Raw genomic sequence first — 18,434 nt, 5'->3', positions numbered from 1 at the left:
GTTGCTGTCAGATCCTACTCCATGACTCTCACCGTCTCATCTAGCTTGCTGCTGTCATCACCAGAAGTCTCATGAGAAAGAATGCTGTAGAATTTAGGTAAAGGTGCAGACTCTGGAAAAGGAACAGTAGGGCATCAGAAATAAAATCTAATCAAAGCAATAACTCAATTAACAATAGACAATAGGTGCAGGAGTAGGCCATTCAGCCCTTCGAGCCAGCACCGCCATTCACTGTGATCATGGCTGATCATCCACAATCAGTATCCAGTTCCTGCCTTATCCCCATAACCTTTGATTCCGCTATCTTTAAGAGCTCTATCCATCTCTTTCTTGAAAGCATTCAGAGACTTGGCCTCCACAGCCTTCTGGGGCAGAGCATTCCATATATCCACCACTCTCTGGGTGAAAAAGTTTTTCCGCAACTCCATTCTAAATGGCCTACCCCTTATTCTTAAACTGTGGCCTCTGGTTCTGGACTCACCCATCAGTGGGAACATGCTTCCTGCCTCCAGCGTGTCCAATCCCTTAATGATCTTATATGTTTCAATAAGATCCCCTCTCAGCCTTCTAAATTCCAGAGTATACAAGCCCAGTCGCTCCAACCTTTCCACATATGACAGTCCCGCCATCCCGGGAATTAACCTTGTGAACCTACGCTGCACTCCCTCAATAGCAAGAATATCCTTCCTCAAATTTGGAGACCAAAACTGCACACAGTACTCCAGGTGTGGTTTCACCAGGGCCCTGTACAGCTGCAGAAGGACCTCTTTGCTCTTGTACTCAATTCCCCTTGTTATGAAGGCCAGCATGCCATTAGGCAACTCCTAAGGCAATAATGTATAGGAATGAATTAAGACTAGTTTTAGATATTAGTAACACAAGAACAAACTTGTCCACCCTCTGATATTGTCCTAGTCCATCAAAGGCTTCAAAACTCAGTTGTTTAACTAATTCTGAACACCAGTCACTCCTTGTGTATGTGCTTTCATATCTATACCTTTCACCCCTCTGCTACATGCAATATAGACTGAATTATTAGCTAAGAAGGTGCAAAGATTTTGAACTTTAGGTAATCATCAACAAACGTTTTCTCTCCTGCGTGGTTATGGGAGGAAGGTTATAGATGGTGGTGAGGCTGAGAAAACTGTCCTGAGACACTCCTGCAGTGAGGTCCTAGAGACAGGATGACTGAGTTCCAACAACCACTGGAATGTTGATGCCTTGAATTCAGTTTTAGCAAGGCTCCTTGCAGCCACAATCAATTAAGTGATGCCTTAATATCAGAGCAGTCACTCTCACTTCACTTCTGGGTCTGCAACAAGACTACAATGGTCTGGGGTTGAGTGGTCCTAGCAAAATCGAAAAGGGACAACAGCGTCAGCACTACTGAGTACACAATCACTTTGCTGCTGATTGATGTGAAAGGGCAAAAATAAGTTGGCTTGGTAATGGTCCAGATTATAACTGCTTAATTTTCTGGACAGATCCCACTGTTAAGACTACACTAGGACTAGCGGGTTAGCTTGAATACAAGTCTTCTGTACGACTACCAGGAGGTTGCCTGGTCCTATTGCCTGCTGTAGCTAGTGCTCACAACTATTTACTGATACCATGCAGAGTGAATTAAATAGGATTTTGATGGTGGGAAGATTGGGATAAAGCACGAATGTATCACCCGCACAGCACTTCCAGATGAACATGTTTCACTGCCCATGCTAAAGTGGATACTATGATCTGGAGTAAATATTCATTACTCTCAGGGTTAATCCTTCCTCTATCTATACAAGTATCAATGTATCTCCCCCTCTGGTGGTTTTGTACTGACAATGCAAGATGTACCTAGGATTGTGATGGAACAGTTTGGTTTATCATCCCTAAAGTAAGATTCTGCAAGTATACAAGCAGTTACTTAACCTGTTAGCAGATAGTTCTCACAACTTAGACACTAGATACAAGAATGTCTGCAAGGATTTTGTACGATTGACTGGACTAAAGATGTCTTTGGTATGGGTATGTCTGAATTCAATGCCTAGTTTGATGCCCAGTTTTACTTTTCTTTTTTAACAGGCCAGGGTTCAGTCCTCTCAGAAGACATTTAAGAGTCATTTGAGTTCCTGCAGGTCAGGATTTGTATGTAGGCAAGACTGCATGAGAACAGCAGAGTAAGTGTTTATGACAATCTAGTAGTTGTGAGGTTATTGTCCCCTTTTACTAAATTGTTGCTTCATAAGATTCAGATTTATGACCAATTCATTTTTTTCTTACGCAGCATAACCAATATGCTAAGTTTAACCTGACCCCCTATGTTTACTGTCTTTGTCATACCTGTCCCACTGTGTTTTGCCCAGTTTTCTTCAACCTCTTTAAATCCATGGTAAAATGGCATATGACGCCGGCCAGATTCCTGGGTACCACTGGCACTGGTGCCAGCAGTGCAAGCTGGTGGAGTTAGTAGATTGTACTGAACCTATAATATAAAATCTCAATCTTAGCCACAAGCTGCTTCTAATATTTGCTGTCCAATTAACATTCTTATCTTACATTTATGCCTCTACACCGCTTTTTAAAAAAAGGAACAAAAAAAGCAACTCTCTCTTATTTAACCAAGGCAAAAGCTTATCCAAATTACACTATAATAGGCAAACAAAACTGCAGGTTTAGATCAGAACTGACAAGGGATCATGCTGAAATAAAAAGCCGAGGCTAATGAAAATCATAAAGCGGCTGAACGGGGAAAACAAACTGCAAATAAAGAAATTCAATATATAAATATTTGCAGGATAGATGGAAGAAAAACAGAAATTCATCAAAATACTGAAACAAAAGCAAAACAAAATCAGGCTTGAAGAATGAGGATTAAATCAAGATGAACTATGGAAACACATGGTTGAAAGAGTGACAATCTTCATTCAACTGTTCAAACAGACATGGTAACTGGACAATGAAAGGCAAAGGTGTGCCTGTAGAGTCTGAACAGCTGAGAAACACGTTTGAGCATTTATAGCCAGAACAAACAGATCTATGTGCGTTTTCAGCAACATAGATAAAGTTACATGTAGATTTTATATCTGCTATTCACTTTTATGAGGCTTTTCAATTTCATGCTTTGGCATTTTTTTGTTCTGGGGTGGTAAAGAGGGAACCAATTAACTCTGAATTTAACTAACATCCACCAAAAACTGACAGGAATGTTAAGTATTTCCTAATGGCTTTCATTAGAGCATTGGCAGATGTTTCCTTTAACATTTATGGAATGCCTGTTGCAACATGAATAGCAATTAATAATTTTAAAAGGTAAAAAAAAGTTTACAAATATGCTTTTGTTTAATCGACAAAGTACTGAATACAATGTTCCACGTGCACTTCTGCTCAGATGGTTTCCCAGCCAGCAAAGCCAGACAGGCATCAGAACAACATTGTAGCATAGCCGTTCAGGTAATGCATTACAGTGCCAATGATCCGGGTTCAACTCTCTATGCTGCCTGTAAAGAGCTTGAAAGGAGATACGACCTTGTGTTTACATGCACATGGCATTCATTCAGAAAGTGCTCCCTTATTGGCTCCATGTGCTAACAGCTTCAATGGTACTTTGCTCCACCAATTTGAGGCCATTACGGCGAAGAACCACGCTGTAGTTACATTTTTACAGATTTATTCACAACACAGCTTTTCAACCATTGCTTAAATGGTCTTTACCTGTTCAAATAGGTACATTGGCACTTTTGAATACTGCTGAAGGACATATTCAAAAACCAGCAGCAATCTGGCAAGTGTCAGTGGCACACATCGAAGCTGAGTCTCTGACTTTGATGCCACTTCAACAATCACTTGTGCGCACATCGTGAGCACCATGCGCCGGCCATTCTCCGAGAAGTTATGGAAAATTAGCAGCAGGAGTTGAAGATGTTCAACATTTAGGTCTTCGGAGTCGGTTGGTAATACTCCCTGGAATATATTCTGCTTTAGTGTCCCAATAAACCTGCAATGAGAAAGAATGCAATGAAATGTCACAGGATATAACATTTTTTCCCCCACTATGAATGACAAGTATTCCAAAAATGCACAAAGAAAACAATAAGGCATTTAATCAATCCTGTCTATGATTCTTCTGTCAATGGGCTATCAGTCATTTAAAGTCCAAATTCAATAATAATGACCATTTTACATCAAATAAATCAGCAATACAAACAATCCCATTTGCTTCAATTCCATATTCAACATAGAAAAGCAATAAAACAAAATACAGGACTAGACTGGCAACATCTTTTCAATTACTTTTAATTAAGAATCTCTTACCTTTCCCAGATTTTCATGCACTCTGGGACATCTGGATCACCCTGTGCCTTAGCTTTGTGCTGCCAGATTAGTAACAAGCGTGAAAGTACAGAGAGGCTCTGCGAATGGACGTATAAAGGCCACGGACCCTCTGAAAAAGGGGCAATCCCCAGCTGCTGCAGAAGTGTGTTCTGGGTAAAACAATACAGAATTACTATTGTGATGTTGAATGTAATTAGCACAACAGAATAATCCATAGCACAACACTACACCGGATTTTGGATCTGCATCATACTACATACATAGAATTTAGTACTTAAAAAATCTGCTCCCAAAAGCAGGTGTAGGAATTTAAATTTACTGCTATTAGAGTGCAATATGAAACAACAATATATACACTTATGTGTACTTAATAATCACTGAAGAACATGGACTGTCCCCACCCTGCCCACTCATCTGAAATATACAGAAAAACATTGGGAGAAAATATAGTTGTGAGAATGATCGAAATATTAACAGATGCTACACCAGGCTGTGAGATGGAATTGCTGGAATACTTCCCCCCGCCCCCCCCACACACACACAAGTTGGAAAAAGAATAAAAAGTAAACTGAAATAATAAGCAAAAGAATTGTAATTATTGTTAAAAGGATCAGGAAGAAAAAGAATAGCAATCAAATTGAGTGTAATCAAAAGATCACCACCATAAAACAGGCATCATGAAAAGGAAACAACAAAATCTGTTTCTCTCTTTATTAAAATATACAGCTACAAGACGTGCATTTCAGAATTCTGCTAATAAAGTTGATGAGATAATTTTCATTCAGGTCACAAAATTTAAGGATCTTTACAGTTTACACCAACAGCTGAAGATAAAAACCAGCTACAAAAAAAATGAAACAATTATTTTGAGGACCCAAACAAACATCTTGTTAACAGAGACATCAGAAATATCTGTGGAAAGCTGCGGAGTTAAAGTACCAAGACCTTTCCAAAGTATTGTAATGTTTATTTGAAACTTTTAGCACACTAGCTTTGATTCCTCTGCCAAAGAGCATCCTTGGATTCTGGAGACAACTAAATAATTAATTTGAAGGAGCTACTTAATAGGATTGTAGATGTTAAAACACTGGCAGAATTATCAACAAATATAAAAAAGGTTGGCCACAGAACAAGAGAAATTACCAAGTAGTACAGACATTACATCAGGTTGGAGGCTACCCAGAAGGAATATAAGGTGTTGTTCCTCCAACCTGAGTGTGGCTTCATCTTTACAGTAGAGGTGGCCATGGATAGACATGTCAGAATGGGAATGGGATGTGGAATTAAAATGTGTGGCCACTGGGAGATCCTGCTTTCTCTGGCGGACAGAGCATAGGTGTTCAGCAAAACGATCTCCCAGTCTGCGTCGGGTCTCGCCAATATATAGAAGGCCACATCGGGAGCACCAGATGCAGTATATCACCCCAGCCGACTCACAGGTGAAGTGTTGCCTCACCTGGAAGGGCTGTCTGGGGTCCTGAATGGTGGTAAGGGAGGAAGTGTAAGGACACGTGTATCACTTGTTCCGCTTACAAGGATAAGTGCCAGGAGGGAGATCGGTGGGGAGGGATGGGGGGGGGGGGGAACGAATGGACAAGGGAGTCGTGTAGGAAGCGATCTCTGCTGAAAGCGGGGGGGGGGGAGTGAAAGATGTGCTTAGTGGTGGGATCCCGTTGGAGGTGGCGGAAGTTACGGAGAATAATATGTTGGACCCGGAGGCTGGTGGGGTGGTAGCTGAGGACAAGGGGAACCCTATTACGAGTGGGGTGGCGGGAGGATGGAGTGAGAGCAGATGTGCGTGAAATGGGGGAATGCGTTTGAGAGCAGAGTTAATGGTGGAGGAAGGGAAGCCCCTTTCTTTAAAAAAGGAGGACACCTCCCTCGTCATGGAATGAAAAGCCTCATCCTGAGAGCAGATGCGGCAGAGACGGAGGAATTGCGAGAAGGGGATGGCATTTTTGCAAGAGATAGAGTGAGAAGAGGGATAGCCCAGATAGCTGTGAGAGTCAGTAGGTTTATAGTAGACATCAGTAGATAAGCTGTCTCCAGAGATAAAGACAGAAAGATCTAGAAAGGGGAGGGAGGTGTCGGAAATGGACCCGGTAAACTTGAGGGCAGGGTGAAAGTTGGAGGCAAAGTCAATGAAGTCAACTAGCTCAGCATGCGTGCAGGAAGCAGCGCCAATGCAGTCATCGATGTAGCGAAGGAAAAGTGGGGGACAGATACCAGAATAGGTTTGGAACGTAGATTGTTCCACAAAGCCAACAAAAAGGCAGGCATAGCTAGGACCCATACGGGTGCCCATAGCTACACCTTTAATTTAGAGGAAGTGGAAGGAGCCAAATGAGAAATTATTAAGAGTAAGGACTAGTTCCGCTAGACGGCGCAGAGTGGTGGTACAGGGGAACTGGTTAGGTCTGGAATCCAAAAAGAAGCGGAGAGCTTTGAGACCTTCCTAATGGGGGATGGAAGTATATAGGGACTGGACATCCACGGTGAAAATAAAGCAGTGGGGGCCAGGGAACTTAAAATCATCAAAAAGTTTAAGAGTGTAAGAAGTGTCACGAACATAGGTAGGAAGGGATTGAACAAGGGGGGATAAAACCGTGTCGAGGTATGCAGAAACGAGTTCCATGGGGCAGGAGCAAGCTGAGACAATAGGTCTGCCAGGACAGGCAGGTTTGTGGATCTTTGGGTAGGAGGTAGAAATGTGAAGTGCGGGGTGTGGGAACTATAAGGTTGGTAGCAGTGGATGGGAGATCCCCTGAGCGGATAAAGTCGGTGATGGTGTGGGAGACAATGGCCTGGTGCTCCTTAGTGGGGTCACGATCGAGGGGTAAATAAGAGGAGGTATCCGCGAGTTGTCGCTGTGCCTCGGCAAGGTAGAGGTCAGTACTCCAGACTACAACAGCACCCCCCTTATCGGCGGGTTTTACAGTAAGGTTAGGATTAGTGTGGAGGGAGTGCAGAGCAGAGCGTTCGGAAGGAGTAAGGTTGGAATGGGAACAAGGTGCGGTGAAGTTGGGGCGGTTGATGTCCCGTCAGCAGTTAGCAATAAAGGGATTCAGAGCAGGCAGACGACCAGAGCGGGGTGTCCATGAAAAGTAAGAGGGTTGAAGACGGGAGAAGGGGTCATCGGTGGGGGTGGAAGAGTCCTTCCCAAAGAAGTAGGCTCGAAGACGGAGTTAGTGGAAGAAGAGTTCCGCATCACACCATATGTTTGCATTCAAAGTAACATTTCACTACAGGAACAATCAAAAGCCATGAAGGTACACATGTAAGAATATTGTCAATGTTAACAGAATTCAAGGACAGTCAGCAAAGCACTGTGGACTCACCTGCAGGATTGGTGATGGAAGGTCAGAGGTAACCATTGAATGGTTGAAGTGATACAATGCCACTGCAAAATCCTCATCTGATGATCCTATGCACAAAAAAAAAGTATAAGCAGAAAGAGAAATAAAAACGATACCACAACACAATCAGAATTAATCCAGTCTATTTCTCTTCAATTACAAAGCTATGCTTCTAAGGAACATGAAATCAGTTGTTTTAAAATGTACTTTTTAAAAGTTATTTTTCAAAACAGTAGCCACAAGTGACAACATTTTAAGGAAACCTCTCATCATAAATTACGGGTTACATTAGTACTTCAACATACAGGTTGCAAGAAAAAGTATGTGAACTTTTTGCAATTATCTGGTTTCCTGCATTAATTACTCATAAAATGTGGTCCGATCTTCATTTAAGTCACAATACTAGTAACACACGAACAATTGTACTTTTCATGTCATTATTGAACACATTGTTTAATCATTCACAACCCAAGCTGGAAAAAGTATGTCAACCTTTGTATTTAATAACTGGTAGAACATCCTATAGCTGCAATAACCTTCATCAAAAGTTTTCTATAGCTACTGATGAGACTTGCACAACAGTGAAGAGGGACTTTAAACCATTCCTCCGTACAAAATTCATCAATATTTCTGTGATACCTTGCATGAACAGCCCTCTTCAGATCATGCCACAGCATCTCAATTGAGTTAAAGTCTAGACTCTGACTTGATCATTCCAAAACACAAATTTTAAACCATTCTATTGTTGATTTACTCGTGTTTCAGATCAGTTTTGTTGCATCATCCAACTTCAATTAAGCTTAAGGTGATGGACCGCTACCCTGACATTCCCTTGTAAAATATCTTGATACAATATTGAATTCATTGTTCCCTCAACAATTGCAAGCTGTCCAGGCCCTGAGGCAGCAAAGCAGCCCCAAACCATGATGTTCCTTCCACCATGCTTCACAGATGGGATGAGATTGTGGTGTTGGTGTGCAGTGCTCTTTTTCCTCCAAACATAGCGGTGTGCATTTCTGCAAAATGTTCAACTTTTGTCTCACCTGTCCACAGAACATTGCCCCAGAAACGTTGTGGAACATCCAGATGGTATTTTGCAAACTTGAGATGTGCAGCAGTATGTTTAATGAAGAGCAGTGGGTTTCCTGCGTGCTGTCCTTCCATGAACACCATTCCTGTTCAGTGTTTTTCTTATAGTGGACACATGAACAGAGACTTTAATAAGTTCTACAGACTTCTGCAGGTCTTTTGCTGTTACCCTTGGGTTCTTTTTCACCTCCTTCAGCATTCATTAATTGGAACACCTGACTCTATAGAGCTTTTGCAGACGACATTATCCCGGAGGTTCACATACTTTTTTGAACCTAGACTGTGATTGTTTAAACGGTGTACTCAGTAGTGAAGAGAAGTAGTACAATTATTTGTGTTATTAGTTTAGGCAGATTGTATTTATCTATTATTTGACTTAGATGAAGATCAGACCACATTTTACAAGTTACTAATGCAAAAAAATAGGTAATTGCAAAGGGTTCACAAACTTTTTCTTGCAACTCTAACTGCAAACTCTTAACCTTTTTCAATACACACAAATCTTCCTGCCCATTCCAGCAAATTACTGGATGTTCACAAAAGTTTCTTTTACAGTAGATAGGCATAAACCTGCAGGCAAAGACCAGATTAATCATTTTTCCTTCATTGAATTACAATACAGAGTCAGCAATTAAAACTTTCATTTGCTTCTTCCTATTTCAGAAGTAATGCAGTTCTCAGGGGCTGAAAGAAAAGGCTTGGGTTTAAGCAAAAATTATTTCTCCATAGTTAAGCTGTACATTGTTAGTAGTTAACACCAAAGCAGCATCCTAACCCCTAACCTTTGGTTCCATCTTTGTCCACATCTTTGATGATGCTTGCTAGTGTCATCATATGTTGTTCAGTCAGAGACACACTCAGGTAATTCCGGATGAAGTTGTTCTTTGAGTTCAGCATTGAAGATGTAATGAAATTGAGGATGCTTGAAGCAAGGTTGAGAAACTGGAAAATAATGTTTATAAATATATTAAACATGCAGATTTCATTGGAAATCAGACAATCCCATTCTCTAGCAACAAGCAAACTACTAGAGGATCTCAGTGAGTCTAGTAGCATTTGCACGGTGAAAGGAATTTCAGGTCAAGATTGCGCTTTGGTTTATTCTTCACTCTAGATCAGGGGTTCCCAACCTGGATACCACAAACCTCTTGCTTAATGGTATTGATCCATGGAATAAAAGAGGTTGGGAACCTTTGCTCTAGATTCTAGCATCTGTAGTTCCATGCGTCTCCAGTGTCATTCTCTAGTACTATCCACAGTTCTATCTCTAATATCATTACAGACGTTGGTGAAAATCTAAGCCTAATGTTTAACTGTATAGGAGTAAACCTGATAGATCCTGAAGAAGTAATGAATAAGTCAAGAGTTGAAATTAAATTTCAATAGTTGTGACAGCACGTGGATTACTCAGTTTCACAGACTAGGGAGCCCCAAACGCAATCCAAAACTATTAATCTAATCAGGAAATGAAAAAGACAGTAACATGATTAAATATGGGAGATTCAGCACCAAAGCAAAAAATATTTTTATTTCCTGACTGTTAAAAGTCGTACATTGTACCATTTTGCTAATGTATATTACTCACCAACTCAGGGTCTCTGCGACTCGCTAATATGTTGCCATTCTCTCCAGTAGTCTGTTTATTTGGACTCTTCAGCCGTGGGGAACTTTCAAGGGGAGGTGGTGGGGGTGGAGGGGGCGGCGCTGATTTTTCCTTACTGGGTGAGATGGTTTCTTCAAACCATTGGCCAAGAATTGGTTCACTGTCATCATCTATGAAATACAACACATATAAGCTGTTCATACCAGATAGTTCAAGTAACAGCAGCACAACTTAGATACAGTTTAATTATAAGTAACTACAAACTCAACAGCAAAATTAAAGTATAAAATGAAACCTTTAAATGAAACAAGCCCTTGTGGGTTAATTACTGGAGAATTCAGCTAGTTAGGCAGCATATATGGAAGGAAATGGACAGCTGACATTTTGGACCAAAACTCTTCATCAGGACTGCAAAGAAGGGTGATAGACAGTCTAAAAGGGCGGGGGTGAGGAGGGGTGGAGCAAGTGTTGACCAGTGACAGGTGAGGGAAAGATAGACAAATGGGGGAGGGAGAAGAGTGGGAATGATGCAAAATGTCAAAGGGCTAAAGAAAATGGAATCTCTCTCTGAGCCCTTGGTTTATCCGAATGGTCCTGTATTCCTGCCCTTATTAAAACCCACTTCGTATATTTTGTCCCCAAATATTTATCCACATTCAAAACTTTTAAGATTCAGCATTTAGTGCCTCTGCAGAATTACAAACATTCCAGCACATTAAAAAGCTCCCAATTCTTCTCTTTAACTTGATTCACTAAATGTCACCCACTTTTCAATTTACTGATCAAAGCAAATAATTCGCTAGCTACCTGTTGTTAGGCCACGTTTAAGCCACTCAGAATTTTGCATGTCTCCCTCAGATCTCTTTGTAGCTATTCTAATTAAAAAAGCATCAAATTTTCTGTATGTGGAACATGCAGATAACTAAAGAGCACAAGCACGCTCACATTCAAAGGACACACAATGACTTGCGTGAATTCAAATTCTTACCCCGAAATTATTAGCCCATACCAAAACATCTAAAATAATGTCCAAGTATCAACTATCACTTGCTTCAGATTGTGTTAATTCTTAGAACACAGTATAAATATTGAGGCTACCTTGACTACTATCTTCTTCAGTGCTGCTGAAATCATCTTCATAATAAGTGTTTGAATCAGTGGACGCGCTGACATCACTACTCACAGAGCCTTTGCGTTGGCGTTGAAGAACACAAGCCTAGAGATGGAAAATGAGAAAAGATTTATCACCACTTGTATAACCTGGTGAATCAAACAACAGCACACAGGTCACTACATGGAATTCCTAGTAAGCAACTTTGGTGCACAAATAAATAGGGGCAGTAGTTATGATTCTAATGAGCAGTGATAAAATCTCTGCCTCAAAGTCACAAAAACAAAGGAGCTGGTCATGGACTACAGGAGGAACGACACCAGCTCACCCCTATTGACATCAGTGGATCTGGGTTTGAGAGGGTGAACAGCTTGAAGTTCCTTGATATACACACTTGATCTGTACATACTGGCTGTATAGCGAAAAGAGCACAACAGCGCCTCTTTCAGCTTAGATGGTTGAAGATATCATTCCCCAAGAGAATGAAGCAGTTCAGAAAAGTTAGTGACTGGATAGATAAAGAAAATTCAGTAAATATTGACTTAAATAAGCTTCAAGAAAGATTTAAGATTGTTTAATGCCATTTCCAGTACACAAGTGTAAAAGAGAATGCAATAAATGTTTCTCCGGATCCGATGCAACACAAAAAAAAAACACACACAAAAATAAAGAACACAATAATTTTAAAAAAACAATAAATATGAATACAGAGATTGATTGTACGTCCATAAAGTGACACCAGGCATAGGAATGTCTTGCAAATGGTGACTCTGAAAGAAAATGATTAAGTGATGGGGTAGGTTAGTTGGTAGAGGTGCTGATCAGCCTTACAACTTGGGGAATGTAACTGTGTACGAGTCTGGTGATCCTGTCATGGATGCTTTGTATCCTCCTCCTCTTATGGGAATGGGATCAACAGTATATGAGCAGGGTGGGTGGAACTGTTATGATGTTACTGGCCTTTATCTGACACCTTTCTGTATACATGTCATTGATGGTGTGTAGGCTGTTGCCAGTGAGGTGGTAATGAAAAGTCTGCTGAGAAACAGTCAGCCACTGAAGATGCAAGGGGAGAAAGTTGATCCTTAAATAGAAACAAGAGATAAAGAGAGTAACCAAAAAATGTTTACTCAGGTGGGTCCATTTTGTTTCCTGAGTATGCACTGATTAGGTTTAAGGAACAGGGCAACACACACACACAGAATGCTGGAGGAACTCAGCAGGTCAGGCAGCATTTACGGAAAAGAGTAAACAGTCAATATTTCAGGCTAAGACCCTTCTTCAGAACTGGAAAAGAAGGGGAGAAGCCAGGATAAGAAGGTGGGGGGGGGGGAGGAGGAAGAAGTACAAGGTGGTAGGTGATCAGTGAAACCGGGAGAGAGGGAGGAGGTGAAGTAAAGAGCTGGGAAGTTGACTGGTGAAAGAGATAAAGGGCTGGAGAAGGAGGAATTTGATAGAAGTGGACAGAGGACCATGGAAGAAAGGGAAGGGGAAGGAGCACCGGGAAAGGGTGACGGGCAGGTAAGGAAATAAGGTGACGGGGGAAACAGGAATGGGGAGTAGTTAAGGGGAGGGGAATTACCAGAAGTTCGAGAGATCAGTGTTCATGCCATTAGGTTGGAGGCTGCCCAGAGGGAATATAAAATGCTGCTTATCCAAACTGAGTGCAACTTCATCATGACAATAGAGGAGGCCATGGACTGACATGTCAGAATGGGAAGGAGAAATAAAATTGAAAAGGGTGGTCACCAGTAGGTCCCACTTTTATGGTGGACGGAGCAAAGGTGCCCGGCAAAGCGGTCTCCCGATCTACACCAGGTCTCACCGATATACGAGAAGCCACTCCAGGAGCACCAGATACAGTAGGTGACCCCAAAAGACTCGAAGATGAAATGTCAGCTCACCTAGGACTGTTTGGGTTCCTAAATAGTGAGGGAGGAGGTGTAGGTATTTGTTTCACTTGCAAGGATAAGTGCCAGGAATGAGATCAGTGGGGAGGGACAAATAGACAAGGGAGTTGCATAGGACGAGATCCCTGCAGAAAGCAGAAAGTGGGGATAGGGAAAGATGTACTTGGTAATGGGATCCTGTTTGAGATGGCAAAAGATACAGAGAATTATATGCTGGATGCAGAAGCTAGTGGATCATAGGTGAGAACAAAAGGAACTCTATCCTTAGTATGGCAGTGGGAGGATGGGGTGAGGGCAGGTGTGCCCGAAATGAAAGAGATGTAGGTGAGCGCAGCGTTGATAGTGGCGGAAAGCAAGATCTTTGAAGGAGGAAGACACCTCAGTTGTGCTGGAATGAAAAGCCTCATCCTGAGAACAGATGCGGCAGAGATAAAGAAACAGAGAAGGGGATGGCATTTTTACAAGTGACAGGGTGGGAAGAGGTAGTCCAGATAGTTGTGAGAGTCAGTGGGTTTATAAAAGATATCAGTAGATAGACTGTCTCCAGAGATTGTTACTTCTGTTTTTGCACTATTTTTAATCATATATATATACACACACACACACACACACACACTCTTATTGTATTTGATTTACTTGGTTATTTATTTATTTTTTCTCTCTATCTTATCATGTATTGCATGAACTGCTACTGCTAAGTTAACAAATTCCGTGACACCTGCCGGTGAAAATAAACCTGATTCTGATGCTGGAGGCAAAGTTGATGAAATTGACAAACTCAGCATGGGTGCAGGAAGCAGCATCAATGCAGTCATCAGTGTAGTTTAGGAAGAGTTGAAGAGCGATGCCGGTGTAGGATGGAACAATGACTGTTCCAAGTCGCTGATGAAAAGGCAGGCGTAGCTGGGACCCATATAGGTGCCCATGGTTTGCATCCTAGATAAACTGTCTCCAGAGATGGAGCCAGAGATCGAGTCAATAGATAGACTGTCTCCAGATATGCAGACAGAGATATCGAGTCAGTATATGTACTGTTTCCAAATTTGGAGACAGAGAGAGATCCAGTCAGTAGGTAGACTGTTTCCACAGATTGAGTCAGAGAGATTAAGTAGGGCTCCAGAATCTGTTAAAAGCACAAAAATAGGTGAGTTCACTAAAATCAAAAGCATTGCCAATACATTGAAAATGTCATCCTGTGGAAAGGAAAATCAGAAAAGTGAAATATAATTAAAGAATGTGAGTAAGGAGTAACATCCAAGGACTCAAAGACAACTTTTATAATATAATTTTAAAAAGGAGAAATGGGACTGTAAAAAAAAACAGAAAAACCAATCTATTCAGAGTGTGAAATCTCCTGAGGAATGAAGTGGGTGATGATAGTTGCATATAAACTCTGCATTAACTTAATTTCAATCTCTCAGCCATGTCATTGTGAGATGACTGACTGAGGGTTTACTTAATGGTCTCTTCTCTGACTGGTTATATTGTTCTCAGTATGTACAGCCCTTTTTAAAAAAAATGAAGTAGCCTATTCAGGAACAGTACAGTAACAATGATCAATCAGGAGTCAGAGTAGCAAGTACAGTTTTTTGTTGTCCCAATAAATAAAGAACACTGAACTCACAGAGGGGATCCAGTGTTGATTCACCAATAAGATCACAACTTTTAAACTATTGTTATACTGTATTTGAGATAAATATTTCTACTGAAGAAGAAAATAGTGGCAGAAATTTTTTTTAAAAGAGAACTTAGAAGATCTGAGTATTTAAAGTGAACACGAAAACAGCTGTTTTTCAGGATCATCGTTAACACAGAAAAAGACTTAGGTGAAACATTTTATTCAAATACTACTCTCACAGTGAAGGAATATACAAATAAACATTTTAAAAACACGTTGGTAAGAGATGAATCTAATGCCTCAAAGACGGGGAGAAAAACAAAATTTGAAACCCTGACACATTTACCATCACAAATTGTGGGAATATAATTTACTGTTATTTGGTGATCAAAAGAGAAAGAAATATTTAGACAAAGGCCAACTTCACAGAACAATTCAATTTTGTGGAAACACTAAGAAAGAAATTACTGGTAACTGTCAGCAGTAAACTGTTGGCTTGGTTATTCTAGCTTATTTCTGCTTGTGGTTTTAGAATGAACAAGGCAAAACCTTTTGGCAGTTGAAAACCAAACAGCGCTCTTAAAACAAAGACATACCACTGCTACTTTGCTCCTAAACACTGGGCTTTGAATTATAGAGGTGAACACAGGCTGAAGCCCAACTTAAAGCTTCATTCATATGCAGAAAAGTATCCTATCAGTCTTGGCCAAAATACATTGGGTTCCAGTTAATTCAGCCATCGGTTAATTGAGGTAACCGCTTATTTGGGACAACTCTTACAGAACAAATACGAATCAAAATACCTGGGACTCCCTTTGTTTATTTGGGACATTGCCACTTAATTGGGACAGGAGACTGTGCAGAATAGTTTCTAACTAGCGTCAGAAGCATGCAATTACATAGCTGTTAGTTACTACAACACGCTTAGAGCAAACAGTTATGATATAGCATCAGTTCCATGTTTGTGCTCAGCTCATAGTTGGTGAAAGAAATAAGCAGCAAGACAATTCAGAACTGTTTTGTTCACTGCGGTTTTAAGCATTCAGGACTGGAAATGACGAAAAAGGCTGGGAGTGAAAATTACACGATTTCACTACTTCAGAAAGTTAGAAACTACAAAGAAGTTAAAGGTATCAACAATCACCTTGAATGTTACAATAAAAATGAAGATTTGAAGGATGCAATTGTTGAAAGCATTTATGAAGGCAGTCCACACCTGCACTAGGTGTCTGTACAGATTTTGATTATTTACAGTAAATTCAAAGAACTCGGCAGCGTACTCTGGATGAATTCCTCTGTCAATAACTACTAGGAACTAATAGAGTTTTATAGTACTGTATTAGTGATGCTCTAATTTGTTCTGTATTTCATTTAAGTACATAATTAGTTACTCATTTAAATGGTAGTTTGTCTTTTTTCTTAAAAATACCTTTTCAACTATTTCCATGAAACTTCAGCGAATTGGGGCAGCCTCTTAATTGAACCAAAAAGTACTGGTCCTGATGTATCTCAACTAACTGGAATCCATTGTACATTAAAAATTTTAATCCTGATTACCATGATTGCTGTTAAATACTATTCTGCCCAGCACAGAAACTGGGTAATATGACCTTACAACTGTTTCAGTATTAGTAAACATTGCTTTCATACCAGTGCACATTAGTGTGAACAAATCTGAATCATGGATCATATTTGTTTCGCTTGAATCACTGACCTCACAAGAATTACAGAATGGTTGAGACCTTAGAATTAGGAATCTAGATAAATATTGGAAACCAAGAGAGTGTCTACGGGGAGGAAGGTGATAATATTTGTTTTAGCATGATCTTGAGATTTAGGGCAGGAGCACATCAGCAAGGTTGCATTTGAACTGACTCAGCCAAGGATCAGCATAGACATCACAATCATTTGAACATCATTGTGGACTGTTATATAAGAGGTTACCTTTCTGTAAGATGTTGACAAAAGTGTGAAAAGCAAGTTTGTGAGAGGAACAGATTCAATTAATCTCTGTACACGCTGAATGGAGGAGCTCTGTGCCATGATATTAAGCTCTGCAGGTGGACCATCGCTTCTCCGGCCCTGTTAAAACCAAAGGTAATCCGTTATTAAAAACTGACCCATAATAATAACTTGAATAACACATAATTAACAAATCACCGAGCTTTTTTATATGTGCATACCCCTGGGGTTTAGTGTGGTAGAAATTTTGAGTAAATGTAAACACACAATTTAGGCTAATATTTAGTTTGTTCAACATCAGCAGTGCGATCTCTGGATGAGACCTTAAACCAGGGGTGGCCAACCTTTTACATTCCATGCGTCAATTTCTTCACTCACGAGTTCAGATGTGCCATACAACTCTTGTAACCCCATTCAATTCTTGTAAAAATATGTTAATATAAAACTCGTGCGTGGAAAAAAAAATCGCATCTGAACTCGTGCGTGAAAAAATTGACGCATGGAATGTAAAAGGTTGGCCACCCCTGCCTTAAACCATTGTCCCAACTGCCCTCTATGGTAAATCTAAATGATCCAGAAGATATAGGAGCAGAAGTAGGCCATTCGACTCATCAAGTCTGCTCCATCATTCAATCATGGGCTGATCCAATTCTTCCAGTCATCCCCACTCCCCTGCCTTCATCCCAAACCCTTTGATGCACTGGCTAATCAAGAACCTATCTATCTCTGCCTTAAATACACTCAATGACTTGGCCTCCACAGCCACTCGTGGCAACAAATCCCACAGATTTACCAGCCTCTGACTAAAATAATTTCTCCGCATCTCAGTTCCAAATGGACGTCCTTCAATCCTGAAGTCGTGCCTTCTTGTCCTAGAATCCCCTACCACGGGAAATAACTTTGCCTTATCTAATCTGTTCAGACCTTTAACATTTGCCTTCTTCAGAACCGACTCAACCTGGAGGTTAACCTTTAGGGTATCTTGCACAAGGACTCCCAAGTCCCTTTGCATCTCTGCATTTTGAATTCTCTCTCCATCTAAATAATAGTCTGCCCATTTATTTCTTCCACCAAAGTGCATGACCATACACTTTCCAACATTGTATTTCATTTGCCACTTATTTGCCCATTCTCCTAAGTCTCTCTTTTTTTGGATATTTGAAGTGACAACAGGAAAGTTCAATCCAATGTCTTGAACCAAAATTTATCCGATAAACAAACACACTGAAATGTTATTAGAATATTATCTGTGACCTTTGATGGATTAGGATACACAAAGTGTTATTTTCCTTGTAGTTTAAATGTCATTATGCTTGCTTACATTTGTATAATTTGCCTGTTTGTCTGCAAATGTTCAGTAGATTTTCAGTATAACTGGTTCTGTATTTTTTGTAGTTTCTTTGTATGCCTGTGTCATGGCAGCACAAGTAAATCGCAACCTGTCCTTGTTGCCTCAGAATCAGAATCC

General features: G+C 40.5%; 1 protein-coding gene across 5 annotated transcripts in view; it reads right to left on the bottom strand.

Moving 5' to 3' along the window:
- ubr4 (ubiquitin protein ligase E3 component n-recognin 4) overlaps window positions 1–18,434 on the bottom strand; it is a 203,153-nt gene that overhangs the window by 154,638 nt on the left and 30,081 nt on the right. For all 5 annotated transcript variants that reach the window (XM_063032895.1, XM_063032894.1, XM_063032896.1 and 2 more), the window contains exons 13-21: window positions 16,949–17,086; window positions 11,464–11,581; window positions 10,348–10,535; window positions 9,545–9,704; window positions 7,656–7,741; window positions 4,297–4,466; window positions 3,697–3,979; window positions 2,326–2,467; window positions 33–112 (exon numbers count right to left, since the gene is read on the bottom strand). In XM_063032895.1, coding sequence (XP_062888965.1) covers window positions 33–112; window positions 2,326–2,467; window positions 3,697–3,979; window positions 4,297–4,466; window positions 7,656–7,741; window positions 9,545–9,704; window positions 10,348–10,535; window positions 11,464–11,581; window positions 16,949–17,086 — 1,365 coding nt within the window. The remainder of the gene's footprint in view (window positions 1–32; window positions 113–2,325; window positions 2,468–3,696; window positions 3,980–4,296; window positions 4,467–7,655; window positions 7,742–9,544; window positions 9,705–10,347; window positions 10,536–11,463; window positions 11,582–16,948; window positions 17,087–18,434) is intronic.

Source organism: Mobula hypostoma, chromosome 25 (genome assembly GCF_963921235.1).
Source record: "Mobula hypostoma chromosome 25, sMobHyp1.1, whole genome shotgun sequence".
Lineage (NCBI taxonomy): Eukaryota > Metazoa > Chordata > Chondrichthyes > Myliobatiformes > Myliobatidae > Mobula > Mobula hypostoma.
Note: the sequence above shows the minus strand (reverse complement) of the source record. Positions and strands in the feature narration are given on the sequence as shown.